At 40.6% G+C, this 12118-nt stretch overlaps 2 protein-coding genes across 2 annotated transcripts in view; one reads left to right on the plus strand and one right to left on the minus strand.

Annotated features, from left to right (window-relative positions):
• Positions 1-7797, plus strand: part of LOC113225271 (myosin-15-like) — a 142999-nt gene extending 135202 nt beyond the window's left edge. The window contains 4 exon segments of the mRNA XM_026456880.2: positions 18-122; positions 4251-4346; positions 5289-5423; positions 7453-7797. Coding sequence (XP_026312665.1) covers positions 18-122; positions 4251-4346; positions 5289-5423; positions 7453-7467 — 351 coding nt within the window. The 3' untranslated portion in view covers positions 7468-7797.
• A 3068-nt stretch (positions 7798-10865) lies between these two features.
• LOC111542997 (HERV-H LTR-associating protein 2) overlaps positions 10866-12118 on the minus strand; it is a 78571-nt gene continuing 77318 nt past the window's right edge. The window contains exons 10-11 of the mRNA XM_023212699.2: positions 11986-12053; positions 10866-11286 (exon numbers count right to left, since the gene is read on the minus strand). Coding sequence (XP_023068467.1) covers positions 11236-11286; positions 11986-12053 — 119 coding nt within the window. The 3' untranslated portion in view covers positions 10866-11235. The remainder of the gene's footprint in view (positions 11287-11985; positions 12054-12118) is intronic.

Genomic DNA, 12118 nt, shown 5'->3' on the forward strand with positions numbered 1-12118 from the left:
TCATGTTTTGGTTGCAGGTTCGTGAGCTGGAAGGTGAACTGGAGGGTGAAATCCGTCGCAGTGCAGAGGCCCAGAGGGGAGCCCGCAGACTTGAGCGATGCATCAAAGAGCTGACCTATCAGGTACTCCGGGAAACCAAACCATTCCCTGTTTGGCTGGTTGGGCGCTACCCTGCAGAAAAGTGCTCCTTCAAGCCTGAAATGGCCTTCTGGGACTCCTGCAGTTCTCTCTTCATCTTTGTTCTCCTTCAGCAGTAGACACTGACTCACCCTCCCAGAGCTCCTGTGCTATTAGTGGTTTGGATCAGTCTTTTCAGAGCTCTCAGGAAACAAAATGTGAGCGGCAAGTTGCAATTAGAAGTGAAAAGCTATTTATACCATCTGGATTTTTTCACACATAGTGTTTGCAGTGCTTTCATAAAGATGCCTTCCTGTGAGTGGCTGAGTGAGAACAATGTGTAAATGAAGTTAATGGCAGAGGCTCGGGGTGGCTACCCAGCTGGCAGGTTACATGGGATGCTGACTCAATTGGAGCGGGGTGCATTTCCACTCCTATTTTCTGGTTGCACAAACACTCAAGGCCACTGAGGACACTGTTGCTAGTGCCAGGTGGAAACAAAATACTAAAGAGAGACCTCTGAAGCTTTCTGAATCTCACCTGTTGACTAACATTGGTCTCAAGCAATAATTGAAAAGAGGTGGGCAGACTTCTTACAAGTAACTAATGCATTTCTAAAGTAAAAATATCATCATTTACATTTTTCACTTTCAATCATTGCTTCCTTTTTCTTTCTAATGCAGCCAACATAGATTCTCTGATAGCAGAGGCACTGTATTGTTCTCCCCTCTAGGGTCTGGCATCCCCCTGTCACACAGTAGATGTGTGATTTCCATTGTTGAACACAGATGTTATAAGTCACTTTCCAGCCCTCTCACACTGCACATGATAGCTTATCCCAGCTCTCTCACACTGCACATGATAGCTTATTCCAATACAAAGACAAATTCGTTTTAGGCACCCATTTTTACAGCTTCTTTGACAAAGCCAATGCAAGATCTGCTTAGTACTGATTCTGGTTGTACTAAGGCTGAGTTGTTAAAGATGTCAAAGTCTTCTTCCCTTGCAGCAGGAAGGATAGATAAGAAAGCACAGCACTTCAGAAGCATCATCTTGGGCTAATTAAGACGAAATGAGTGACTTGCACAGCTCTTTTATTATTAAGTGATTCCTTTTGTAAGATGAGTTAGTCTGACACTTCTTTAGACCATGCTAGGTATATCAAAGCCACTGAGAAGTGGGCCCATGGTATGTATGGCTAAGTAGGTAAACACCTTGGGAACTTAAAAGTTTGCTATTCTACTCTTCTTTTGAGGAGGGTGGAGAAACCACCCATGTTGATGGTGTGAAATGCTGCTTTAATGTCTGGATTTTTCTTTTTATTTTCCTATTGATTATTCTTATTGTTTTATTCTGTAAACAACTTCATTATAGAACAAAAAACCAAAGTTACATATTTTATTGGTTTTCATTGTCCCAGAGAATGCATTCTTGTTCCATTGTGCATTACCCTTGTTTCTTCATTGTAATAATCCTAGTGTTTCTCATGTACTAGAATGAGGTGCATTTATTAATTTCTTCCAAGTGTCTACAGAATGCTTATATAGGCCTATTTTCTGCCATCAAATCAGCTAATATCTATTAGGCTAGACCCTGTCAGTTTAAAAAGACATTAGAGGACACTCCACATTTCCTGGTACTTGATTTTGAAATATTCAAGGTTAATGCTGAGTCATTTCAATCATCAAAATAACCACCAGGACAAGGAGGCAGGGTGTTTGGTGATAGCCCATTCCTAGGTGCAATTAAAAATGTCATTTTGAAAGGGACGCAAATATCATTTTCTTAGGAGAAGTCCTCTGGGAAGATTCTGCTACCGGAAAGGAGTCAAGTGTGGTCCCGCTCCATGGCAGTTCTATGACTGGTCCCCATGCCGCATTTATCCTCTCCTTTATATCCCCCTAGCATTTGGAAACTTGTCCTATTTTCTCTCTCCAGCACCTAGAAAAATGTGCTATAAAGCAGAACATAAGATTAGGTACTTGTAGTTGCTATAGAAGGTCAAGATAGTTCGTCTTCCCCTCACTCTCCACCCACCTACTCAGTTCTACCATCAACTACCTCCTACATCTAGGAATCTGTGTAGATATTATTTAATCTTTACACATCTAGTCAAGAATGTAGTATCATTTTTAGGGATAGGGAAATACAATCTGGTTAAGTTGCTGTGTTGAGAGGGTTCTCTAGGAACCAAATGCCAGGATAGAGTTAGATGTACAAGGGATCTATTAGAAGTGACATCTATGAAAGATGGAGATGCAAGCAAGCAGGATGGGGCAGAGACATGAAAGGAGGCTGAGGGAGGAAGAGGGGATGGGAAGAGTGTCAGACTGTAGTGCAGCTCTGGGCAAGCATCCAGCACGAAGATAGCCCAGAAAGGACTCCCACATTGGGCAGAAATGGCCAGACACTAGTGACTTCACTGTGCCCAGCCATTGCCTGGGGGCTGCCTGGGAAGTGTATGGCCTCAATGCTAATGCCGTGGCAGGTCTCAAAGGCACTACAGTTGGAGATTATCAGGTAACGGCACTTCTTACAGCTGGATGGCAAGTTCTTTTCTTGATGGGAAATCTAGGACGTGCATAGCCATGGCCACCAGTTACTCAATGCCCCATAGCTAAGATGGGAACCTAGGCCTAACATCAGTGGCTTTGCCTTCCCATGTGGGAGGGACATCAGGAACATCAGCAACCACTTCTAGCTTTTTTCAGTTTTCTTCTGTGTGGCCTCCTTTACCACCAATTTACTCTCCTCTCAATAAACTGATTGTTAGCAATTAAACTTGTGTTGATTTTATAATTTACTGTAAGCACATAATGCTACAAATTTTTTGAATTTCATAAACCTGAGAAGTCGAGGGATAGGCAAATGAAAACAAAGAAGGGATTTTATTTGAACCAGACTTGTCTCAGTTCCCCAACTAGGTTCTTTAATATATATTCATCCCTGTCTCCTGATGCTTAAAATTAGTAATTAATATCTACTTTTATATGGTACTTTAAGGTGGTGTGTGTGTGGGGGGGTCTGCATTCCAGATGATGAGAACAGCTTGGCTAAACCTAAGGAGGACAGAGTAAGCAGGGGAGCTCTGCGGAAACAGGAGAATGTGACCTGGTTGGAATGGGTTCGTGGTGGTGGGGGGAATAGAAGGTAAGTAGGGTGAACATTAAAGCTGCCAAAAAAGTTCATACTTGATGGAATAGGTCAAATGGAGCCAGAAAAAAATTTTAAGCAGCAGTAGATCTTTCTTGATTAAATCAGCTTCTCCACCCTGAGCAAATTGAGGTATTTTCTTACTTTGAAAAGTTCAGTAGCTCCAGTGTGGAAATACTCCAGTTAAAGGGACATGAGGAAAGAGGGGGTAGGCAGAGCCCTATCTACCTGCCTGCCTCTAGCTCCTCTCTCCCTGGAATACCAAAGGCTCTGTGGAGCACAGTTGAGAAACATTATCCCACCAGATTTCCTTTCTCCAGCCTGAGGCTGGATTGTAATTGAGGCAATGAGAATAGGCAACCATGGTTCCCACAGCTTGTAGAATCTTCCTTGCTATCTCTGCTGATGTCTGCATCAGAATTCCAGAAAATTTATCTTTTCTATAGTTTTATTACTCAAAACCAAGAGTCAACTAGAAAGTTCAGGGAATAGTTGTTTTGACTGGGGAGCAATTGGTTTTCATTTTTGCATATGTGGCTTTTATAATAATGCACTTCATTCCTGCTGAATAAAGATACAGCTTTTTATTTAGCTCGTCATCTGGAATGCACCCCCACCACCACCACCTTAAAGTAAAATATAACAGTAGATAATTCACTACTAATTTTAAGTATACAGATATAGCTTCAGGCAGATATAGCTTGGTTGAGCTGGAAAGACATTCAGACCCAAACTGAACCTAATGGGTTTAACTCCCATTTCAGCAAAGGTTGGTGGATCAGGATAAATGACCATTAGTACTGACAGTTCTGTTTATGAATTTCTTGGAACTTGGGTGAGTTAAACCCATTATTAAAAATTACAACTCTGAGATGATGTTTAATAAAGTTCCCTAACCCTTATTTCCCCACATGAGACTACCCCATTGTAGACTGTTGGATCCTCTAAATCACCTTCCCATACGTGCCTATGTATTGCAGGCAGAGGAAGACAAGAAGAATCTGAGCAGGATGCAAACTCAGATGGATAAACTTCAGCTAAAAGTGCACAATTACAAGCAGCAAGTCGAGGTGGCGGTGAGTGCCTTGGGAAGTTGCAGCCTCCTGGATTTCCCAGTGTTGTTTTGATTAAGGGAGATCTGTGGCCCTGAGCTCAGCAAGCAGCTTGTCAGAGAGGGCCAGCTCAGCTTAGAGTCCGCTCATTCTCAGTTTTTTTTCTCAAGTTAGAATTCTCACCCATGGCAAGAATGTGTGTGGCTTTTCCCTCCAGGAAGCCAGAGCTCTCTCCTTTACCTTTGTGGTTTCACCCAAACAGGTGCACAACAAGAAATGAGCTAGGTAAAAGCGGAGTGTCATGTAGGGAAGGCCGGTTTTGGGCAAGGTAGTCACCCTGGGGCCTCCCTCATCCCCAAACCTAGGGTAAACATAAACATGGTTCACAGTATTTGTTCTTGATGATCCTGGATATGGTTGTGGACAAAACCACCATAAATTGAAATGTACTTGCCATCCCTGGGTCAGTATCTATAACTACAGGGAATGTAACTGGTAAGTGCCATATATATTGATTTATCCCTAATATTAACTCTTGAGGGTTTTGATTATTTCAATGATTTGGCCTAAAATACTACCTGTTCTAGCTCAAGGTCTAATAATTACCTGTTAAAGACAAGCCCCCTCTACTCAGGGGTAGAATAGGATGTTAAACTCAGGACAAAACAGACAACTGTGGTTATTCCAGCACATTTTCAGTCTGCGAGAGCTCTACTGCATCCAGTTGATGAAAAGTGCCAACTAGGTTCTGAATTTCCAGGGAACAAAAGTTATTAAAAAATGGATCTTATACCTGCTAGAAAGTCTGAATCCTAATATATCATACCAAAATACGATATCCCATTCAATACTCAGAAGTTTAGATTCTTTTCACATTATTCAACTTTTTCATGTCAGAGCAGAAAAAAAAAAAAAAAACCTGACTATATATAGGCATGGAGATTTCTTTTTTTATTATTTTTATAGGAAGCACAAGCCAATCAATACCTTTCCAAGTATAAGAAGCAGCAACATGAATTGAATGAAGTGAAGGAAAGGGCAGAGGTGGCAGAATCTCAAGTCAATAAACTCAAGATTAAAGCAAGAGAGTTTGGGAAAAAGGTACGGCAGGTATTCAACTCTGTTCTAACTCTTCAATCATGTTTGTTTAGGACTGATGTCATTGCATGGACCAGTATAACAAGAAATTCGTTTTTCTCTTTAAAAGCTATTAAAAGATAAGAACAAAGGGTTCCAATAAAGTCTTCCCATGTTTACTAAATTATACTTGTCCAGGTAGATGAAATGCTAAGCATTTGAGTGGCATGCACATTGTATTTATACTTTTCAAATGCTTCCATGTTAACTTGCAGGATCTGAGATTTAGGACCTGGATTCATTTGTGTAAAGTAGTCGGGAGTCCATGGAAAGAAGAGGATTTTAAAAAGCACAGATGGATCGGCTCAAAATTCGGAGTGAACTCTTTCCGTAGTAGATACGTACGTGACTTTGTACAATGTCAACATAGAGTAGAAGAGGGAAGATATTTAAGATTGAGGCAGTGAAGAAAAACAAATGCAAGGGTCTTGCTTTGTAGTTCTCTGCTTTATATTCCTGATTCTGCCTGAAAACACAGAGAAAGGATCTTTTTATATCTCTTTGGTCCATGAAATGATTCTTCTAATCTAATGGTAGAGGCCATTGCCCTGATTTTACTGGTAGAGTGACAAAGAACAATGTACTGAATGTTTGGTAGGGTCAGGTAGTCTCGGCTTCCTTATTAAAATTTTCCCAGGAACACACAGTTTTTAAATGAGGTCTGGCTTTAGGAGAAAGGAATCAGAGGAGATTGGATCATACGATATTAGCTAATAGATTGCCTGGAATCACTGAGCGTAGCTTCTGGCATACATAGGCACCATCATTTCATTTTCTTTTTAAACATGGTGCATCACTAGCCCAATTTCTCTGTGTTGTCGGGCAGAATCAGGAATATAAAGCAGAGAACTACAAAGCAAGACTCTTTCATTTGTTTTCCTTCACTGCCTCAATCTTAAACATCTTCCCTCTTCAACTCCATATTGATGTGGTACAAAGTCACGTATGTGTCTACTATGGAAAGCGTGCACTCCAAATTTTGAGCCGATCCATCTGTGCTTTTTAAAATCATCTTTGTTCCATGGACTCCTGATTATTTTATACAAATTTTTCCAGGCCCAAACTGAATTACTAGTAACCCTGTAAGGTAAGTTGATAGGGTTGCCAATAATATGCATAAATACAACCTTAAGGGAGGTCAAAAGCATCTCTTTTGAAGGAGAGCCTAAGAGTTGGTTATATTGAAGATACTTAGATATAAATATAAGACATATGAATCATTGAGAGACTCCAGAAATTTTTTACTGATGTCTGAATAGCTGCCTCAAAGAGAAGTCCTATGCGAGAGGGCCCATTAAGAGGTTTGAACTTTGGCCCCAATTTGAGAAGTGAAGTGTTGTGGCACTGGATTTAGGGTCTTCTCTGCAGAGCCCGCCAGCAACCCCATGTAATGACTTGTTTAGGGAGGTGCTTCCCATGTGCTGCAATTGCATTCAGCTGCAGGAGGTCGAAGGGCCTCCAAAACAGATGCCATGCGTTCGACTTTGTCACAGTTCTTTTCAACAAAGAACACAGTGAGTAAAGCAGAAATTGCTTTTGAGAGGCTAGAGAGGAATAGGAAAACCTTCCTCGGCAGTGCAATGACTAATTGTTTCCCCTTCACAGAAGAAAAGCCAAAAAAATCCCTCAACTGTCATACACACAAGGAAAAGGTTTGCTGAAAGAATTCTGTGTCAGGGCTGGGGAGCAAATTGGTGATGTGGCTGCAGAATCTTTCTCCTCATGGGGTTGGCTAGAGAGGGCGCTGTCTTCACTGGCAAGACAAGGCAGGCAGAAAATTGAGAGTGACCGAGCATGCCCTTGGGGTGAATTACCCGGGTCTGCTTTCTATAATGCAGATAATTGTCTCAATTCCCTGCCTCCCTTTGAAGTTAATGAAGAGTTGGCTAAGGCCTGCTTACCTCTGGAAAGGACTCAGCTTGGTTCTGGGCATGTGTTCCACTTGTGAAAATCACAGGAAATTCACAGAACACACTGACATTCTGTTTTTCAGGTTCAAAAAGAATAGTATCCCCTGCTTTGAAAGGACAACAGCTGGAGAAGTACAAGGAAGGTGCTGTTTCATGGCCAAAAACTTAGCTTGCGTTGGAAACATTTTTTTAAAACATGTTTAAATTGCTTTTCACACCATATAAACAAGGCAATTAGAAAAATAATTAAAGGGAATATCATTGCTTCCACAGTTAATGGGGATTTTTTGATCCTCAAATGCAAGTAAACTACCTTGTAATGTTTCACATGACAGATTAAATAAATGGAAGAACCTTTTCGATTCTGATGTTTAAAAAATGAATAAATACTTAATCCTTTGTCCATATTTCCTCTTAATGGGTAGGATTCATACATGTCCTTAGACCAGTCACGCTCCATGGGGACTAGGGCGTGTTGGTGAATGGGTTTTGCTGAAGTTAGGCAACTTTGGCTTGATTCACCCCTACATCTATGAATGTATATTGTGAGCCGGCAGTGGTGGAATGAAAGTCATAAAATCTCCTCAGCATTGTGATATAAATATAGCCATAGTTAGTTAGGCAATTTGAACATGTAGGCAAAACGGTCCTAATCAACACACATGTAGGCTATATGCTGGTACACACTTTAAACATGGAGGTAACCCCACACAAGACATTCAGTGACAGGTGATATGCTGGATTTCTGCAGTGCCAATTTAGCTCAGCTGGAGGAACATGTCCCGGAATTCGTCTCTCTCGTGGTTCTGGATTGGAGTTGGTCATAAAGAATTTTGCATTAATTTGATAAGCAAAAGTCAGCTATTTTACACTCATAAGGTCAGTGTACAGACCGAAGCATTGTGACACCTTGAAAATATGACTCCAGGCCAAAAAGGGGAGCTAGAAGGGACCAGAGACAGCTCCCTGGACCCAGAGCTCTTCCAGCTCCTGCCAGCCTCCTCCTCCAGCTTTGCAGAGTCCTGGCCAGGTGTGTGTGCAGCTCCATGGCAACCAGCACCAGCTTTTCCTGAGATCATCCACAGCATTGCAGTGGAGGCCGTGAGGCAGACATGGGTTCTGTTTGTTCTTACGGACTTCCCTTCATCCTCGCTGCATGCACAGCCAACCTACGGTGACTTCAGGCCCAGGACCAGATGCAGAGGGAGCAGCCTGGCATAGACTTCTCCACCAGCACCCACAATTGTGTAAGGTTGAAGCTCTATAATAAATCTTTATTCTGTCATTCTCCGGTTCTGCCTCCCTGATCCAACCCTGACTCATATTGGTAGCTTGACGATTCATTCAGGGACTCAGTGGTATCAGAGGATCCAGGTTCATTCTTGTCTGAATCTCTTGTCATTGTAAGAGGACTTCAGCAGTCCTGAGCATTTTCTCCCCATACAATAACCTCTTTTTAAAATGGAGAAACACCTTCCCAGAAACAGACCTTTGGAGTATTTTTCCTTATATCCTACGGAACAGATTTCTTTACCTTCTTATGCTGAACCAGTCTAGTGGCAAGAGGACTGCAATTGCCAGGGTTGGCTCAGACAGATCAAAGTGAATCCTCTTGAAAAATTAGGGTACCATTTTAAGCAAGGCGAACCAAATTTGAGTTTTGTGGTTGGTGGAGGCGGATGCACAGCCACAGAGTGAACTAGCAGGGATGTGTGTCAGGCTGTATCCAAAGCAGTCGCTCCTTCTTACTATCGGTCACAACCCAATGAGAAAACACAAAACATTTAACGTGGAACTTTTCTAGGTTTTTTTTTTTTTTTTTTTCCTGAAATGGTAATTTTTAAAAACTTCAGTAAAAAATAAGTTTGGAATTATCCTTTATTAAGCCAGTGTTTCTATTCAGGAAACATCTCTATATCCCAAACCTTTTCTCAGAAATTTGCTGTTGTCATATTACCAATCTTGAAGTCAGGATGCTATTGTTTCTGCACACCCCAGGCACATACTCAGTAAAGTCAAACTTCAGCTTGGGGATGCATCCAGTTTTAAGTATCATATTCTTTCACTAGGACATAATTTTTAAAAGGAACCAAGGTTAGGGGGAAGCAGAGATGGCAGACACTTAAATATTATCTCAATTGAGTTTTTCTTCACAGTGGAATTTTTTTAAGATACGTAAGTTACTTTTTTAAAAAAACAATTTAAGTTTTGGGATACATGTGCAGAATGTGCAGGTTTGTTACATAAGTATACATGTGCCATGGTGGTTTGCTGCACCTATTGACCCGTCCTCTAGGTTCCCTCCCCTCACTCTTCAGCCCCCAACAGGCCCTGGTGTGTGATGTTCCCTTGTCTGTGTCCGTGTGTTCTCATTGTTCAGCTCCCACTTATGAGTGAGAACACATGGTTTGGTTTTCTGTTCCTGTGTTAGTTTGCTGATGGTGGCTTCCAGCTTCATCCATGTTCTTGCAAAGGACACGATCTCATTCCTTTTTGTGGCTACATAATATTCCATGGTGTTTATACCACATTTTCTTTATCCAGTCTATCACTGATGGGCATTTGGGTTGGTTCCAGGTCTTTGCTGTTGTGCATAGTGCTTCAATAAACATACGTGTGCATGTGTCTTTATAGTAGAATGATTTATAATCCTTTGGGTATATACCCAATAATGGGATTGCTGGGTCAAATGGTGTTTCTGGTTCTAGATCCTTGAGGAATTGCCACACAGTCTTCCGCAATGGTTGAACTCATTTATACTACCACCAACAGTGTAAAGGCATTCCTATTTCTCCACAGCCTTGCCAGCATCTGTTGTTTTTGACTTTTTAATAATCATCATTCTGACTGGAATTCTTAATACTTTGCTATTTGTGATAACCCATCACAACATGGTAGCAAAAACAGAGTTAACTACATACAAGGTATAGGATTGTGAAACTGAGGTCATATGATAAAATTGGACCAGGTGGCAGTTACACCACAATTCAGAATTTGCTTTCTCTTATAGAGTCAAAACCTTGATCTACTAACTCACACAAAAGCCTGGTTATAGTGACAAGTTCACAAGCATTAAGAGTAGACTGTTTCTTTTATGTAAGTTGATGACTAAAATTAAGGGAAACAGATCAGATTAGCTGAGCTCTCCCTTCTCTTCTTGCTTAAAAATTTATATGAAAATGTAAATTTATTAGAAGACTGATTAGTAATATGCCAATTGAGCCAGAAGAGTTCAAATTATCTTCATGGCTAGTCAATCAACTATGCAAGCCTCGTGTGGTCAGGTGTAACCTAACTTCAGAGATTCTTATGTTGATAGGGCCCTTTTTCCTAGCAATCTTAAAGATACTGACAGTCTTACTCTTTGGCCTCCCTAAGATTCATTCCAAATTAAGTTGGTTACCTTGATATAACCATTCATATAAAACTAGACAAAAATATCTTGTCAAATCAATCATCTTGGTTTCCAGGCTCTGGTTTTTAACCTTGCCACTAAGGTGACTTCTGCTCTTACCTGCTCTCTCACCCATTATCAGTTGATCAGATTGGGAGTCAACCCCTAGTGATGCATTTCTTCCAGATTCTTAGCGGAGAGCTCACTGTAACCTCCTGGGCTGACTGGAACAGGAATGTAAAGGCATGAGACAGTTCTTTTCGAAGTTAAATTGGAATCCTTAACATCCGGGCATTTATACTCAATGCAGGTAGTGGGTCAGTGAATGGTCCTTATGTCTTGAAAAGTAAATGTGATACTAGAAAATGGTTACAAGTCTTTGCAGTGGTAGAACTGTCTGGTCTGACAGGCCATTGCCTAGAATTGCAGTGCAGAAAGGGGATATGAAGTCACTGGATATTAACGATGCTTGTCATGAGTTGTCAAGGTCTTCTCTCATTTCCTGTACTCTTCCTGAAAGACGCTAGAACCAAGAAAAATAGACTCTAAATGTCTGTTGTTCAAGTCAGAATAACCATTTATATCTTAAATATTTAATGATAGTAGTGTTTTGGGGTGGGCGGTAAGAAGCTTTAGTCTATTGCTTGCATCTGTAATTAAAAATCCATGAGACCATTACAAAATAAGTCTGAGTCTTATCAGTTAATTTTAATCTCCCTACTAGCTGTTTCAGGGTTTTTAACAGTGGGAAAAACAAGTTTATCACACTCCTAGCCCTTATTTATATTCTAATTAATGGAACACGTAAATAATAAAAGGAATGCAGTAAAAAGGAAGTATACAATCAAACTATAATTTGCAAGTGAATTATAGTTGTGTTTCTTTCCACTTGTATACAGTCCCATGTTTCATGCTTCTATCATAAGTACATTGGCTCACCCTCATATGCACAATGCCATTGGAGATCTTCTCTACAAATAACAATAGGAGACAAGAAGAACAACCATGTATTTAAGCAAGTAGAGCCTGTTTAATTATAGACATTGGGAAAAGTCTAATTATATTTTTCATGCTATATTATCCTGCAACCCCTCCTTGCTGTTTTTTTTTTTCTGTATAAAAGTCTTGCGTGATGATATGTGAATCAGTCAGAACTTCGATTGCCCTTTTAAAGAAGCATTTTTATACTGTATGTTGTTTGATAAAGGAAATAATGCCTTACCATGTTTTCTTCGGCATTATCAGAGGCATTATCATCGTGAGTGCTCGCAGTAGGGACACGATGTCTTCCTACAGGAAAAAAAGATAACTTAAAAATAATTTCTTTGCAAACACCAAAATTCTCCCTTAGTCCT

Source organism: Piliocolobus tephrosceles, unplaced genomic scaffold (genome assembly GCF_002776525.5).
Source record: "Piliocolobus tephrosceles isolate RC106 unplaced genomic scaffold, ASM277652v3 unscaffolded_20, whole genome shotgun sequence".
Lineage (NCBI taxonomy): Eukaryota > Metazoa > Chordata > Mammalia > Primates > Cercopithecidae > Piliocolobus > Piliocolobus tephrosceles.